Source organism: Thalia democratica, chromosome 2 (assembly GCF_965202585.1).
Source record: "Thalia democratica chromosome 2, ktThaDemo2.hap1.1, whole genome shotgun sequence".
In the NCBI taxonomy this organism is placed as follows: domain Eukaryota; kingdom Metazoa; phylum Chordata; class Thaliacea; order Salpida; family Salpidae; genus Thalia; species Thalia democratica.
In genome coordinates, this window is record NC_139166.1 from 11,357,974 (window position 1) to 11,376,719 (window position 18,746).

General features: G+C 24.3%; 1 protein-coding gene across 1 annotated transcript; it reads right to left on the minus strand.

Moving 5' to 3' along the window:
- Positions 1 to 273: 273 nt before the first annotated feature.
- LOC145850050 (bromodomain-containing protein 3-like) lies at positions 274 to 5,611 on the minus strand. Its single transcript, XM_082955194.1, has 4 exons — positions 5,501 to 5,611; positions 4,691 to 4,828; positions 4,356 to 4,466; positions 274 to 285 (listed from the first exon to the last, which is right to left on the minus strand). The coding sequence occupies exons 1-4, from the start codon at positions 5,609 to 5,611 to the stop codon at positions 274 to 276; spliced, it is 372 nt and encodes a 123-aa protein (XP_082811320.1).
- Positions 5,612 to 18,746: the final 13,135 nt, after the last annotated feature.

Sequence of the window (18,746 nt, forward strand, 5' to 3'; positions counted from 1 at the left end):
TTCGGTAGACCACTTTGAACTTTTTGAATAATGCTTTATTGTTTGTCAAAAGCTAAATGTTAAACTAGTTGATGATTCCAAGCTTGAGTGGATTAAAAAAGTCGATATCTTTGAGCGTTTTTTTACACTTATAAAAGCCTTATCAATTTTTAAACTCAAAAAACTTAAAAAAGAATTAAGTACATAGTTAAAGCGTTTAGCCTAAACTTTTTGGATAACCGCTCTTATTTATCTACAAATGTTAAGATTTTTACGGTTATTCGTGAACCTTTTTCAGTCCAAATGCTGAATAAAAATTTACACAAATATTAAATTAAATAAAATAACTTTGACTCTCTAGGTCAGTATAAATAAAGTTTGAGCATTTTAAGAGCATAAGCTTAATAACTGTTTAAAGATACATTGGTTTGTATTTTGTAGTATTATGTTTTGCATAGTAGTTTAAAAACATTTTTTTTGTTTTCATAAAATGTTTTATTCAACTAAAGTTATTTTTCATTTCCAGTATTAATAATGCCTTCAATAGTCTGGCAACATTTTACTACAAGTTTGGAAGATAATTCCATCGCAGTATGCAATATCTGCGGAGCTAAGATAAAAAAAGGAAGTAGAAAGTCTAAATCCTATACTACCTTTCCCATGCACAAACAATTGAAAACTCCACACAGTGAGAGTTAATCATTAGACAAATATAGAAGTTGTACTATACGCGAACCTTCAAAGAAAATAAAGCTTGAAGCTACCCGGCAAACTAGCCTTGATGGTTATAAGTCTATGAAACGCTGGGACATTACGCATTCTAAAGCAGTTAAAGTTCATAAAAAAAATATGAGTATGATTGTTATGGACAATCAGCGTTTTGCAATTTTGGAAGATCAAGGCTTCATAGAGCTCTTAGCTGAATTATAGCCAAGATACGCAATTCCAAATACTAAGTACTTTAATGAAATCAAGCTTCCACAGGCTTGTGATAGTCTGAAACAGAAATATTACTAAAGAGTTATCACATGCTTCGTCTTTGTCATTCACAAGCGATATGTGAAAAAATTCGAAAATAAATCATAAATTTCTTTAACTGCGCACTGGTTGAGTGAAAATTTCGAGTTCAAACATCGTATTTTGAATTGCCGGGAAATGGAGGGTGAGCACATTTTAATTACGTTCAGGAATTGGAATATTACCTTAGATCGATTTCACGTCTTAGTTGCGAGACAACGCTAGAAATATTAAAAAGACAAACAGAAAAAGCTCGTCAGTACCCTGTTTTATCTATACGCTTGAGCTAGTATTTTAGTGGACATTATTTAGGAACGTTTGTATAAAATTGTAAAAAAGATGTAATGTTTTAGGTTACGATTCTATTAGTAAAAGTACGAAAAATAGTTTGCCATTTAAGCCATTCTTCTATGGCGAACGAAACACTAAAAAGATTTAGGTAGCTTTCGACCATGCACAAACAAAACAAAAAACCTTGTTTCTTGGTTAAGATGTAGATACAAGGTGGAACTCAACATATTTTATTCTAGAGAAACTGAAAAAGCTAAAATCAAGTTTCTGCTACTGTGTGGCTAACTATAAAAACGATCAAGGATCGAATATTACACCTGAAGAATGGCACTTGGTTAGTCACATCATTCTGCTGCTCGAACCTTTTTTATCTGTAAGAAAGGAGTGTAGTAAAAAAATAAAATGCTCTTAAGCGTGATCCCGCATGAAAATCACTGACAAAGTTTGTTGACTTTTATGAAAATTTAGAAGAAGTATCAAATGTTTGTAAATCTTTTGCCAGAAACATAGGAGAGGCTTGCGAAAGAAGGATCTTTACCAATAACAATAACTTAAACTCGAATGACAACAAGTTACTGTTAGTCACAACAGCTGTTGATCCACGATATCGACTTTCCGCTTTCCATTTTACCTTTCCTAGTAATAACTTTAAAGAGCAGTTAAAATTAAATATTAAAAAAACATATCTGTTTCGAGGCTAATCAAGGTGGTGATTCTCTTATATTGCCACCAGAATAACCAAAACTACTACACTCTGTAAATTTTGACCCGAAGAAGTTTTAAACTTAATATTTTTGTTTAAAATATAGTCAAAGACAGCTACACACGACGACGAGAAACAGTTGAAGTCTTTATTAATAAAGTTGAAGCAGAAGTAAAGGTCATTTTTGCTACAGAAAATTTGAATGCAGAAACTGAAGAGGATGAAGTCTTAAACTGGTGGAACTTGAACAAGACAAAATTCCCACATTATGCCAGTTTAGCAAGAAAACATCTTGCTGCACAATTATCTTTTTTGTATTCTGAAAGATTAAAAGCTGAAGCTGGGAATTTGTACGAGCAAAAGCGCAATCGATTGCTTCTAAATAACAGCGAAAAACTTTTATTTCTCTACCACAACTTATAAAAACAAGAAAAGCCTTTCGTAGTATAACAGAGACATCTTTTGCTATTGTAGTCCGTTTTATAGTTTTAATCAGTTACTAAAATTAATCTATATTTCTTTTTTGTTATGGTAGAAGTGTAATCCTAAGTGGAATTGAAAACTTTTTATTACAATTGTAATTTCTACTAGTTTATGGGCCTTTACTACAGTTGATACTATACTTCAATTTATTACGGCTCCATGTTCTTATAATTCCTTTTTGGTTTTGTAAATATAAATACTTGCAAAAATTTATGTTCTAATTCGTTTATAGTCACAATAAGAACTAACTGTTAAGTTAAACGTAAAATATTTTAACATTTTTGTGATTTGATTTCTGCATTAAGCATTTATTACAGACTATAAATTATATAGTTCGCATAAAAAAAATACAACTTAATTGTTAATGTCGCTTGCATGGACAACAAAAGAAATAAAATTTGCTTATGTAGCATAATTTTTGTTTACAGCAAGACATACGTTTTTTGTATGCTTTTAAAATAAAATATTCTAAAATAAAAGTGTATTTATTAACACTTTAAAGTATATTTCAACTTTTTTTTACGAAATAAGTTATAATATGATACGTAATTACTATTTATAAATCTATATTGTATTTATTTAACAAGCAGATTAAATCTATAGGATTTAAATTAGTAAAACTTTCTAATATATAATAAGTACTTAAGATCAAACCCGGCCAGGATTACAAATACTATTTTAAAATTTGGTTCTTTCCAAAATTTTTAGCAGTAGCTTTTATTTGTACAGTCGTAGTGTTTTTCAATTTGAGCCGTTCTAGAATGCTAGTATGTTTTGGTAAAAATGCAGCATCATGATATTTTAAAATTGAACCAATCAGACAGTTTTCTTAAAAAGCTAATTTGAAGATCAGTTAAAATATTTTTAGCATAAACTTGTTTTGATTGGTCTCTACAAATCTTTTCTTAATTTCTCCAAGTACTTAAATATGCTTAAAAAATGCATACCGTTTTTGAGCTATCTATTTACATTACTGTCGTAATAAAATAAACACATATACAGTACAGTAAAAAACTAATACAAACAAACTTTAAGTAATAAAGTAAAGTATACTTAAAAAAACCAATTAAAACATACACTTATTTAAATTCTTTTTGTATAAAGAATATAAAATGCTTATGATTCAGTTTTTTGTTGTATAAGTTATAAAAACACATAACTTAATAAAATACTGTTTAGATTAACTATTTTTATCATTATTAATAATCGTATCATTTGAAATTATAAACTGAGTTGTCTGATCAAATATTAATAATATTCAAAACAATAAGCAACACCTATATAAAGCCTACTTTATATAAAACAAAGACGAACAACAAGCTAACTATTAAAAATAAAATTAAGTAATAATTAAGCATAAAGTTGTCTTAACTGTTAAACAAATTTTACTTGTTTGTTTACTTTTTAGAAGTAGTTTGCATAACTAGATTTAAAACTTTAAAGAACTCGTAGTTTATATTTTATAATATAGCAACATTTATTTAAAGTATGTAATAAAAAAAAACTAACCTTGTTTTATTTTTTGTTTTTTGTAAAAGTTCTTCATCTGACGAATCAAGTTTTGCAATTGATGTTTTTTGGTTTGTCTAAAGAAATATAAAAGTTACAAAAATTGTTTTGATGTTTATAAAAAATACTATAATTATGTTTTCCTTACTTGAAACATGTTAAGTTTGCATTTTTTTGTAATAAGGTTTTTTATTTATTTTAGCAAAGTATTCCAAAAATAAGTTGAAGCATAACTATTTTAGTTCTTAACTTCACGAAAAATTGTTTTTAACATAAATTAAGAAATTACACATTGTTAACAGTTTCTTTTAAATCTTTTTATTTGCATTAAATGTATAGTATTAAATATAGAATTAAAATTATAAATTCTCACTTTTGTGGATCTGCTTTTCCTTCTACTCTCTTCTTTTGATACCAGCTCACTAAGTTGTCTCATTAAATATTCTTGAAGTTCAAGAGCCATATCGACTATTTTGTATCCGGGCTGTTTTTTAATATTAGATGTGAATTTTTTTTACATCTTTTTAATATAGAAAATATTAAACTTAATTATAAAACGTATGTTTCAACATCAAAAAATCAAGTAGTATGTATTAAATCTGTAAAAAACAAGAAGCAACACTTAGTTATTATTATATTATTATACATTTGTTTTATTATATGAGCTATAGTATTCCCTTTGAATGAAAAAAAAAACTTAAAACTTACAGAAATGTACTCGTAAGAGTTTTTGAACATCAATTCAAAATCTGCTAAACATTCGTCAGCATTTTTGTACATGTTGTTGTCCAGTTTTTTCTTTATATCTCCGATGCACATTGGCTTTTTGATGACTTTAAAGTAGTCCTGTAAAACATTTATTACTATATAAGGTGATATTTTATATTGTAATTTCCAGCTATTAATTCCTATCTTGAACTATTTGCAGTTCTTAAAATTAAATATACTTAAAAATTTTAAAAAGAATACTTACAAAAAGTAAAATAAAAAACTATAAATAAAAAGTTGGTAAAACTTATGACTATTTTCAAAGTATACTATTTTAAACACGTACACTGTACTGGTTATTTTTTGTTCATTTTTGTTTGTTATCTTGATATAACATCATCAATTATAAATTAGCTTTATAAAGTTTCAATTGAAAATTATTTTGTTATGACAAGTTGTTTAAAATCAACTAAGATGAATAGTGCAAGTTAAATCTAAAACAATAAACACAAACAGGTGCTCTAAGCTGATTTTTAGTAATAAAATGCCAGTTTCAAAATGATTCTAGCAAGTCAAACTAAAAAAATCATCAAATTATCATTAAGTCCATCATTAAAACCTTACATGCAATGATTTTTATTATTATGTAGGCAATTATTTAGATTAGTTTAACAAAATAGTTGTTTTTATAGAGAACTACAATATATTCATAATTAACAAAAAACACAAATAATATATATCGGTACATTTTTTTGTGGTTATTTAAAAACAATAACTAAATACTGTTTGAATACTTCACAAAAAACTTACCTGTATATCTTGCACATTCGGATCAACAGGGTCATGAAATGGCCGGCTCATTGCGTGAAGGAGCATTCTAGGAATTATTTCTTTTTTGATGGATTCAAGTTTGTAATCCATATTTAAGTTTATTATTATGCTTATGTTATTTTTAATTTGGTGTCATTCATATGTAAACTATGGAGTTTAGTTAGCAAAAAAGAAATTAAATAAGACATACTCCTAGTATTTTATATCCACAATGAATACATATTTGTAAGAAATGTCTGTCTAAGCTAATACACACCTATTGTGCTCTTGTTAGTCCTTACCAAGTATTATTGTTGTGTAAACATAAGAAGTGTTTTTAGAATAATAAAACTAAAATATTAATAAAACACAGTTAAGGTATTATGTTGCTTGTGATGAAGTCAAATTTGTGAGATATGTTTAAGCTTATTCTAAGTTATCTAGGAGTTGCTACCTAAGTGCATATCTCCTTTCAGATTATACAAATGTCTCGATAAGAAATCCTTAGGAGGCACTCCTAAGATAATCTTTTTATCAATTACCTTCTTCTAAAAACATAATTGCCTTATTAAAAATTTCCTCTAAAAAAATTTCCTTTCTTTTAATTTTTTTTGAAAAAAAATTCGTCGTCAAAATTTATATATAAAATAAAATTAAGCAAATGTTAAAAAAATTAAAAGTGCTAAAAAGATACTCTAAATTAAATATAAATGCCTCAAATAAAAATTCTAAGTTATATATACATTTTTTGTTCATTTATTTCGTATTTTATACGAAGTTTTTCTTTTCAAAAATAAGAAGTGTTCTAATAACTAGGTTCGAACATTAATCTCATGATTTTGGAACAAAATTAATTGACTCTTAATATTTTATTGTAAACCAACACAACTTTTAACATTGCAACTTCAAATATAACTCTAAACTTATTTTGCTTTTAAAACTACCGTCTTTAAAATAAAATATTTTTTTTCTTTTAAAATTTAACATTAAGCATTTTTTTTTCATTTATTATCAGTTTACCACATGTATCTCTATGTATGTTATGTGACAGTATTTACTATACAAGTATGAAAAACATAATGAAAAGTATAAAAATCACTGCTTATATACTTCAAAATTCGTTGGTATCATAAAAAATTTGAATCAGCAAAAATAAAAGAAATTGTTTTTCCTATCTCTTTTTTTAAAGTTAAATTTTTGATATGTTTCGGTTAGGTTGGTTAGGGAAAAGGCTATAAATAAACTAGCAATAAACAAAAGCTTTAAAAAGGTTGCTTATACATTATTTTTTTCAATGTTTTTTCAGCTTAGACTCACTTTTAAATATAATTTCAAGTTGTTATTACTTTAGCAAATCATTATTCTTATATATAATCTTTAAAATAAATAAATTCGCATAAAAATACTTTAAAACCTAGAATTGGTTCTTAGAAGAATAAAAATTAGGTGTTTTTAAGTTGAGTGTTGTTAGAAGAATAAAAATAAAATATTAATTAAACACATTTAAAGTATTATGTTGTTCTGGATGAACTCAATTTTGTGAGATATGTTTAAGCTTATTATAAGTAATCTAGGAATTGCTACCTAAGTTCATTTCTCCTTTAGGTTATTTAAATATTAAGCTAACAAATTCTTAGGAGGCACTCCTAACATAATCTTTTTATCAATTAGGTTCCTATAAAAAACATTATTGCCTTTTACTTTTTGTTTCCTTTAAAATATTATACTTTTTTTTTTTACTTTTTAAATTTGTTTTCTTTTAAAAACTAAAATTTAAATATAAAATGAGTTAAGCAAATATTAAAAAAATAAAGTGCGAAAAAGATGCTCTAATATTCATAAAAATGTGCTAATAATTCTAAGTTTTATATACATTTTTTTTGATTTATCTCATATTTTATACAAATTTTTCATTTGAAAAATAAAAAAAAATTCTAAATACTAGATTCGTACATTACTTTGAGTGTTTTGGAACATAATTCATTAACTCTTAATGTTTTATTGTAAACCAACATAATTTTTAACATTGCAACTTCAAATCTAACTCTAAAATTGTTTAGTTTTTGAAAGTACCGTCATTAAAATAAAATAACTTCATAAGCATAACATTTTGAACAGTTTTTCTCGTTTTGTATAAGTTTAATAAAAAACAACTTATATCTCTAGGTATGTTATGTGACACAATATATTATACAAGTGTGAAAATGTAATGAAGAGTATGAAAATCATCGCTAGTTTACTTCAAATTCAGTCAGACCTAAAAAAGTTGAATCAGCAAAATGTAATAAATTGTATTTCTTATCCAATTTTTTTAACTTTAATTTTTAATATGTTTCGGTTAGGTTGGATAAGGAGAGGGCTATAAATAAACTACTTATCAACAAAAGCTTTAAAAAGGGCTGCTAAATCATTATTCTTTTCAACGTTTTTTCAGCTTAGACTGACTTGTGAATATAATTTCAAGAAATCATTAGATTAGCAAATCATTGTTTTCATATGTAACCTTTAAATTAAAAAAAATCACAAAAAAAAAACTTGAAAATATGGAATTGGTTCTAAGAAGAATAAAAATTAAATGTTTTAAAGTTAAGTGGTTTTAGGTTAAGTGTCGTTAAGAGAACAAAATTGAAATATTAATAAAAATCAGTTAAGGTATTATGTTTCTCGTGATGTACTCAAGTTTGTAAGATGTGTTTAAGCTTATTCTATGTTATCTAGGAGTTGCTACCTAAGTGCGTTTCTCCTTTAAGATTATAAAAATGTCAAGCTAACAAATTCTTAGGAGGCACTCCTAACATAATCTTTTTATCAATTATCTTCCTATAAACATTATTGCTATTTATTTTAAGTTTCTTATAAAATATTTTACTTTCTTTTCGCCTTTTTTAATTAAGTTTTTTTATTAAATAAAAATATTAAATAAAATAAGCAAATATTAAAAAAAATAAAAGTGGGAAAATGATGCTCTAATTTTTATATAAATGTGTTGATAAGAATTTTAAGTTTTTTATAATTTTTTTTTCATATATTTCGTACTTTTTACAATTTTTTTCGTTTGAAAAATAAAAAGTGTTCTAAATTCTAGGTTTGTACATTATTTTGATGATTATGGAACAAAATTAATTAACTCTTAACGTTTTATTATAAACACACACAACTTTTACCTTGCAACTTCAAATCTAACTCTAAATTTATTTTGTATTTGAAACTACCTTCTTTTACATTAAATAATTTATTAAGTAAAATATTTCGAATTTTTTTTTCGGTTTTATATAATTTTATAAATAACCACTAATATCTCTATGTATGGGAACGGGTCACTTTTGCACGAGCGTCACTTTTGCACGAAGACACTTTTGCACGCAGGGTCACTTTTGCACGAGGGTCACTTTTGCACGAAGGGTCACTTTTGCACGAGGGGACACTTTTGCACGGCGACTCTTTTGCACGAGCGTCTCTTTAGCACGAGGGGACACTTTTGCATGACGTCACTTTTGCACGCAGGGTCACTTTTGCACGGCGACTCTTTTACACGAGGTGACACTTTTGCACGAGGAGACATTTTTGCACGGTAATTAAAAAAAAAAAATTAACTAAATTATATTCGCTTTTAAACGCAAGTTGTTTTAAATAAATAAAATGTGGTAGTTTTTTAATGAAATTTTAATGTACTGTTTTTATTTGAAATTTTACGTATAACTATATAGTAATTAATAACGTACCACAATTTATTAATTTATATTTATTAGTTTTGTTTAAATAAACTAGTTGAATACACATTTTTAATTTTAAATAAAAACAATTTGAATACATTAAATGAGAATAATCTTAATTTTGTTACTTTTTAAACAGAAAGATAAACTTAATTTAGTAAGGCTTTAAAACACGAATTTTGAGTATTGTTTTTACTTATTTACTCTCGATGTTATAATTAGCATTATAAAGCTATTAAAAAATATTTTAAATTTATTTTTATTTCAACCAATTATTATTAAAATAAAGATTTAGCTAGTTTATGAAGTGTAAAGGTATTTAATATTTTACCTGATGTTTATTTTTATTTTTTAGTTTATCGTGAGAATATAAAAAGGCAATAAAATAGCGCATTTTTCATGATTTAAACTTAGATTATTTCATTACAATAATGTTGCATGATAATGATAAGCCAATGAGAGAGTAACATTTCGAAGTTTGAACTTATGTCATCAAAAGTATCAAGAGATGCTTAACCAGCATTCCATGATCATGAAATAAGCCAATGAGAGCACAACGTTAATGTCCTTGGAGCCTTAGGTTTTTGTTTTGGTTGTTAGTCAATGCATTTAAATACTTGATGTTGTACGTTCTACATCAAAGCGTAAATAAATATAAGTTTGTGGTTAAAATTTTTCTTTTTAAGTTAACCTATAAATTTTATATCAAACTATGTTTTTATCTTTGTTATCATAAATAAACTATATGTGTTATTTTATTTTTTCTTTATGTGTCTTCAAGTTTTAATGGTCTAGGTTTTGATGCCTAGGTTAATCATATGAACAATAAACTTGTAACCGTATAGTAAAATATATATAAAAAGGCATAGTTGTTGATTATTATATTAAAATTCAAAATAAACTAGAAACAACTTACTTACACTTAAAGTATTTTTTATCCTAGTTTCTTTATAAATTAACTTTATTGTCCCTGGTAAAAGTCTTTTATAAATAATTTTATTTTATCTTTTCGTTAGTTTGTTTCTAAAATTGATTTAAAATTAATTTTAAAATTAATTAAACAACTAATTGTTTAAGATTTTAGATTTTTTATTTTTTGCCTTTAATATAGGTATATTATAAAATCTTAGTTTTCAGTTTCTTTTTATATTACAGACTTGGTAGTAGCTAAAAACCTTTTAACCAGCCTGCATGCAAAATTTATTTTCCGTGCGAAAAAGTCATCGTGCCAAAATGTCCTGTGCAAAATTTCATCGTAAAAATGTGACGTTGTGCAACAATGCTGCAGTAAAAAACTGTTATCGTTAAAAAATTTCGCCGTGCAAAAGTGTCTCCTCGTGCAAAAGTGACGCCGTGCAAAAGTGACCCTACGTGCAAAAGAGTCGCCGTGCAAAAGTGTCCCCTCGTGCAAAATAGACGCTTGTGCAAAAGAGTCGCCGTGCAAAAGTGTCACCTCGTGCAAAAGTGACCCTGCATGCAAAAGTGACGCCGTGCAAAAGTGTTCCTCGTGCAAAAGTGACGCTCGTGCAAAAGTGACGTTCGTGCAAAAGTGACACCTACCCCTATGTATATTATGTGACAGTATATATATTCAAGTATGAAAAACGTAATGACAAGTATAAAAATCATCGCTAGTTTACGTCAAGTCCAATTCAGTCAGATCTAAAAAAGTTTGAGCGACAAAAAAAAATAAATTGTATTTCTTATATAATTTTTTTAAATTAATTTTTTTATACGTTTAGGTTAGGTTGGTTACGAAAAAGGCTATAATTAAACTACCAATTAACAAAAGCTTTAAAAAAGTTTGCTAAATCAGTTTTAAAAATTAAAAAATCATCGTAAAATATAACTGGAACAACCTTGAATTGGATATATTTTATCAAACATTTCAAATAACGTAATAAAACCTAGAAATTTTATTTAACATGCATCAAAATTAATGAAATAAAAAAATTATAATTTTTGTGAAAACAATAGTAGCTAAATGATAATAATTAAGCTACTACAAACTGTAAATTCATTAAATGATTTTTATAGAACCAAATGTTCAGTAGAGAAACTATTTTAAAACGGCTTATAAGTTATGAAACTTTAGTTAAGTTTAGGCACTACTTAGATTTTAATAAGATTATATTTATAAAGCTCTAAATTTAGTTTATCTATATTTTATTACAAACTAATAAGAGCTAATTCCTCGCAAGAGTTTAACAACTTAATACAATTAAAAGATTTTGTTTTACAAAGATATTAAGACCTTAACAGAAAGAGAAAAACAAACAATTTTATTTTAATATTTAGTAAACATAAATTTACAACAAAATAAGTTTTAAGCATCATAAACCAGAGTAACAAAATTTGATAATATATAATTTTTAAGGTAAAAGACAAAGATAAAAGTCTTTAAAATATTAAGAACATTTTAAACAGTTTTTAAACTACTCATTGCCAACTGTCGTTTTTTAAAGAGAAAGAAAATGATGTAATAGATTTAAGAATTCAACTGATAATGAATTTTATATCAAATGAACTTTATTACAAAATATCATACTAATGTGTGAAATAACAGTTAATAATATTCTTGCACGCTTTTCAAAGCTATTTAAAAACTTATGATGATTACGTTATAAACTGTATTATTTTATTAAAAAGTATAATCAAATTAAGTTAAAAGATTAAGTTATAATATTTTAACATTTCTTTATAAAACGCGTTAGTTATTTAAATTATCAAATTTTAAGACTGTAAATTTAGTACTCTTTTCTAAATTAAAATGAACTTTAATCTCAATCTAATATCTTGTAATTAATTTATTATATCTAATAACTAGTTGTTTAATTTTTTTGAAAAACCTAATAATTAACGAAATATTTGATTTTAGTAAAACTCTTATTTCATTTCTCTGTTGTTAAAACTAAAAATTATATCTTTATTTGCAACTATATCATGATGTTTTTAAGATAAAACAGATTACATTTAATATATCAAAATATACTTTTAATTCTGTTTTAAGTAACTTGATTCCGTAAAATTTAAAGTGTTTTTGTTGTTCTTTCTAATAAGCATGTTATGTTAAAAATATATACTTTCGTATATTTAATTAGATTTATAGATATTAATCAACTAAGTGTTTAATAGTTTAATTATCATTTTATTAACAAACTTCTCGTTTTGTAGTAATAATTTTGAATAGAGTTTAGTTCTTCTTTAAAAGTAGAACCTACAAAGAATGTTTTCTTAATAATTTTACCCAGCCAGTGGTTTTTTTAAATGATGAAATGATATCTAGTTGATACTAGTTTGACTGGTTTTAAATAGAGAGGTTAGCTATATTGAGTAAGTTTTTGCTTAATCTAATTACTTAATTACTTAATTTAATTATTGACACTTAAGTACTTTAAGTCTTAAGTACTTAAATAATAAGTATAAATAAAATTATTCTACAATAAAAGGAAACTCGATGGTTAAAGAACCATACTTTTTCTCAAATTTAATATAGTTTTTTACAATTTTGTTTCTTTATAACAGATAGGCTAACTGATTCTAGTTTGAAATATTTTAAAAACTCAGAATAACTCAGTCTAGTTTGTGATGTGTAAATATTCAGGATAATTTAAGCAAGCTTATATGTATAAAATTTTATTAAAAACTAGTTTACTAATTAGTTAAAATAAATTTATTTATATACTTTTGAAGTTAATGAAATTTTCTAAAATTGAATTAAAAAAAATATAAGGTTTATATATGACTTTATATGGTTTAAAACTCAGAATATCTTTTTTCTCAAAGAGTGGCAACCCTGACTCTTTATTTTTACCATTAATAAAGTACCACAACATTTTTACTAAAGTTTGTTAATTAAAAGGTACAAGAGTTTATTCATCACAGTTGTAAAGATAGATGATATCTTCAAAATCTAGATAATTCATTACTATTTTCAGTTGTAATAAAAAAAAAAAGTGTTGAAATAGTTCAAATGCTTACTCACATACTCAGTATGCTTAAAAAATTATATAACAGTTATCCATTTCATTTAAAAAATCTAAAACCAATTGTTTTAATGCTTTCTCACGATTTTTGCTCAATTTTTTATTTATTTTCTGTGAGGTGTTTCCATAGTTTGTAGGGTATGGATTGTGGTACACTTAATTTATTGACCCTCCTCGTTTTTATTAAACCCTACATTATCAAAATACTTAAAAATACTATGTAATAATAATAAGATTTTAATATTATTATAATATAAAATATTAGTTAATTATATTAATATTATAATAAATATATGAAATAAGATTGTTTAATATAAATCAGATGAGACAACTTTAGTAGTTTATCTTTAAAAAGAAAAAACCACAGAAAATTTTTAACAAAATATAAGTTAATTTGTTGAATAACTTAGAATAAAAAAAACTTTATAACATTTCAAGTTTAAAAATAAAATACTGTATAACTTTAATTAATGTGAACTATAAAACATTGAAAGAACTTTTAAACATTTCAGTATGGCCGAATAAAAAAATTTAATACTTGAATAAGAAAACATACAACATCAAATAACATACAGTTCTAAAAAGTGTCTAATAGTAACTTTAAGCAGTACCTCAATACAAGCTCTAGGTCTTATCAACTACTATACCAAAACAATTATAACACTGTATTTTATACTTGTGTTCTGGTTGAATAATTTTGTTACATTCAACATTAAGAAATCAACGATCTACAACACTAAAACAATGGAAGATGAGTGTCATTATAAGTTAATTAGAAAATATTTAATTTGTAATTTTTTCCAGGGATTCAAACGAGATTATATACATAATAAATATTAACTTAGAGCACACTAGTAATATTCTAGACTGAAAATAATATATAACTATTTAAAACTTTATTTTAAACACTATTAAGTTCTTAAAAACTTCTTTATTAAAAAAACACACTTAAAAAATCAAAAATAGATCATAGTTAAATACTCAAGTTTAGGTAAAAAAAAAAAGTTTTGTAGAATACTTCTATGAAACTAAAACTTTAAAAGCCGTTAAAGACTTGTTTTACTGCGCCTCATTTGTAACTAAAAAGGAGGCAGTAAAAAAAATTATAAAACATTTAAAATGATTTTTTAAAATTAATGTTAAATACAAAAAGTAGTTATTCATTGTTTTATGTGGTTTTGAGATTACGGTAATGTTAATTTTTAAATAGAATTCACAAACTTATATTTTTTCATGAATCAGTTCAACAAATTTATATTTATTAAATATTATATATTCAAATTTATTCAGAAAAATTATGTAAAAAGACTCTAAAATAACAAGATCACTTAAGTATTAAAACAAATTTCAACTGTATCATTTTAAATTTGTTAATAAAACTTTAAACATAAGATTGGTTAAAAATTTTAAGTATTTTAGTATATTAATTTAATTCAACTTGATTACAATAGATTTTAAAGATATAATTCTAACTGAAAAAATTAAAACACTGTGGGTAACATATTTTTCTAAAACAAAAGCAGGCATAATGAATTTTATAAAATATTTTCTGTAATCAATTTAAAATATCTGTAATTAAAGCAATTTAATTCAGTACAATTTAAATATCTAAGAATTTCAACAAAGTTAATAAACATATTTTAAACAGTTTGTAAATAATCCAAGTTAAATAGTACACTGTTGTCAATAAAATATTTAGAATAAAGCAAAAAAAACACAACTTAGTGTTAACTACTACATTTTTTCAAGTAAAGGATATTCTTACTATTAATTATTTATGTAAATTAACATTAAACTACAGCTTATCAGATTTTTATAAAGTAAATTTGCAACAGCGTAAATTATTTGTATAAAGTTATAAACTATATTAATATTCACCTAAAATAAAAAAAAAATATTTTAACTTTTTTTTATTGAAGTTCTTAATTTTTTTAATATTTTCAATTTTCTGCAAAGAAATTTTTTCTAGAAAATAGTTTACTAATACCTTTTATTATTGTATAAACTCAGACTGCCTTCTTCAAAATTAAAAATTTAGTTAAAACATTATAGATGTTTATGCTAATATATGTTTTATTTTATATTTTTATTAATAAAGTACTAATGCCTATATATGTATGAATAAACATCTTAAATAAAAAAAAAATATACCAGACTGTGTTAAATTTTTTTTAAGTAGCTTAAAATAAAAATAAACTTTCCATAGTTTTTAATCTTTTACAGAACAACTTAAAAATCTTAAGGAAAAAGAGAATTTTATAAATAGGAAATACTGTCTGTAACAGTTATGCTTACTTGATTATCTTTATACTAAAATTAACTATGCAAGTTCTTTTTTAAATAAAATGTTTAAAGATTTAATTTTCAAATTTTTAAACAGTACTTATTTATTTAAACTTTTAACCTTCTTTATAAGCTCTTTTTTGACCAAAAAGTGACCGAAAGTTAAATGACATTTTATAAGTTCAAAAAAAATTAGATTTTAAATGACCTCTTAAAGTTCAAAAATTAAGCTATTTTAATAATGTTTGAAAATTTTTTAAAACTTTTCATTTTTTAAATTATGTTCAAAAATTCCAAAAATCATTTAAACAAGCTTTTACAATTTTCTAACATAAACCATTTTTTAAAACATCTAATTTTAACAAAGAGATGAATAACACATAACCATTAACTTTTAGTCACCTAGCAATTTGATAAAGTTTCTCGACTAGTATATGTTTTATAATCAGATATCTTTCTTATATACTATTAAAATTTAAAGTATTTCAACAAAAATTTAATTGCAAAATTTGTCTAAATTATTTGTGAGTAAGAAGTGTAGCTAGTCTAATTACTTTTATGATAGTTTTATATTTTACCGTTATGTTTATGTATAATCCTAAATAAAAACTATTTGTCATTCGGTGAGATAACTTATCTATATAAATCAAACTTAATTTTAATTAAATTATTTTTTAAACGAAATGATTTTTTGAATTAATTTTATTCTTAATTTTATGTATCATTTTGTTTAAGTGGGCTAGGTATTGATGCCTGGGTCCATCGTATTGACAATAAATTTGCAATTAAAGTAAACGAGGAAACAAAACATTTTATTACAAATTTTAGTCCTTACTATCATCTATAGATGCAATTTATAAGCTTTTAGTTTCTTCTGATAAAAGATGAAAGTAGGACTAATTTTTGTAAAAAATATTTTCTTTGCTCGATTACTATAATTGCAATTTTATTGTCAATACGATGGACCCAGGCATCAAAACTTAGGCCACTTAAACTGAAAGATGTATAAAATGAAGAATAAAAATTACTCGAATAGTTCATTTTGTTTAAAATGTAATTTAATTAAACTTCGATTTGATTTAATTAGAAAAGTTATCTCGCCGAAAGACACTAGTTTTTATTTTTGGATTATACATAAATAAAACGGTAAATATAGAACTGTTATTAATAGTAATTAGAATATTTACACTTCTTATCAAAAATTAATTTAGATTAACTCTACATTTAAATTTTTATCAAAGTATTTCAAATTTCAAATGTATTAGAGAAAGATATCTGATTATAAAACATAAGTTATTCAAGATATTTTTAACAAAGTTCTAGGTGACTGAAAGTTAATGGTTATGTGTTAATTATCCCTTGGTTAAAACTAGACGTTTTAAAAAATGGTATAGGTTAGAAATTTGATAAAGCTTGTTTAAATTATTTTTGAATTTTTGAAATTAATTCAAAAAAATAAGAAGGGTTGAAAAATTTACAAACATTTAATTAAAATAGCTTAAGTTTTGAACTTTAAAAGGTCATTTTATTTTAAATTTACTTTTGAACTTATTAAAAGTCATTTTACTTTCGGTCACTTTTCGGTCAAAAAAGAGCTTATAAAGAAGGTCAAAAGTTTAAATAGATAATTGTATAAAAATTAAAAAAATACATACTTAAAAAATTTTATCTTAAAAAGTCTTTGGCACGGTTTAACTCAAGTATTAACATGTTCAAGTAAAAATAAAAAAATGTACATATTAATTATAAAGTTAAAAGACTGGCGATTAATACTCAGAAAACATTTTTTTGCCCTTCACCATCAACTCTGATTTTCTAGTACAAGTTTTAATATTACATTTAAATATTTTTTTAGCGGTTTACTGTAAACTTCAGAATGTCAAATGAACGATTTGAATTATGATGGTCCCGTTGAGACTTCTTTACTTCCCAGGATCCCCTTTGCGGCCTATAGCCACAAAAATTTCTGAAACAGCTAACTATGGGAAAGCCTGGTACATTATTAGCTTAAAAATAACCTTAATTTTAATAGTTTTCACTAAAAACTTTCTCAAGCGTATTGGTTTAGAACTGCAAGTATATGAAGTTATTCTACTATTTTAAATCAACCTACACAACAACTATAAATGTAAGTAATCAGCATTTAATTTATTTAAATCTTTTGTTTTGTTTAAGCAAATTATTACCTGTGGACAGGTTTTAGACAAACTTTAATAAAAATCTTGAATATTTTCATTACACATACCATAGTTGTGAATTTATTAATGAAAAGTTATTATACAATCAATCAAGCATGGCATTTTAAATTGAAACAGACAAACTGTTTGTACATTGTACTGTATTGTTGCAGTGTACAGTAAAGTTTTTCAGTTTATAAGTTCCATATAAAACAGTTTAAAACAGTTTATTATTTTTTTAAAAAAAATATGTAAAATGTGGTCAAAGCATTCTAGTACAATTAATCGTTTAATTTTAAACTAATTAATTTAGACCTCCTATAACTCTGATAAATTAAATTGTATAAATTTATACTTCTTTTATAAGGTGTTATTTTTGTTTCTTATATTTTGTATTCAAAAATATGTGACTTCTTAGATTTTATTTAGTGTTATAACAAAACGCAAGTAAATTGTTGATTTTTTTTAATGAAGAAGTTTTTAAGAACTTAATAGTGTTTAAAATAAAGTTTTAAATACTAATAGACTATTTTTAGTCTAGAATATTACTAGTTTACTCTAAATTAATATTCATTATTCGTATAGCCTCGTCTGAATCCCTGGAAAAAATTATAAATTAAATATTTTCGAGTTAAATTGTAATGGCACCCGTTTATCATTTAATCTTCCCCTGTTCTAAAGTTGTTGAAAGTCGTAATATTGAATGTAACAAAATTATTCAACCGGAACACAAGTATTTAAGACATGTTATAACTATTTTGGGACTATTCTTGGTAAGACCTAGAGCTTGTATTAAGGTATTGCTAAAAGCTACTATTAGACACTTTTTAGAACTGCATGTTGTTTGTTTTTGTATGCTTATTATTTAAGTATTAAAAGTTTTTATTTGGCCATACTAAATTGTTTTAAAATTTCTTTCAATATTTTATAGTTAACATTATTTAAAGTTTTACAGTATTTTACTTTTAAACATAAACTATTATAAAGTTTTTTTTATTCTAATTTATTCAAAAAATTAACTTATATTTTGTTAACAAAACATTGAAATTCCATGGTTCTTTTTATTAAAGATAAATCACTAAAATAG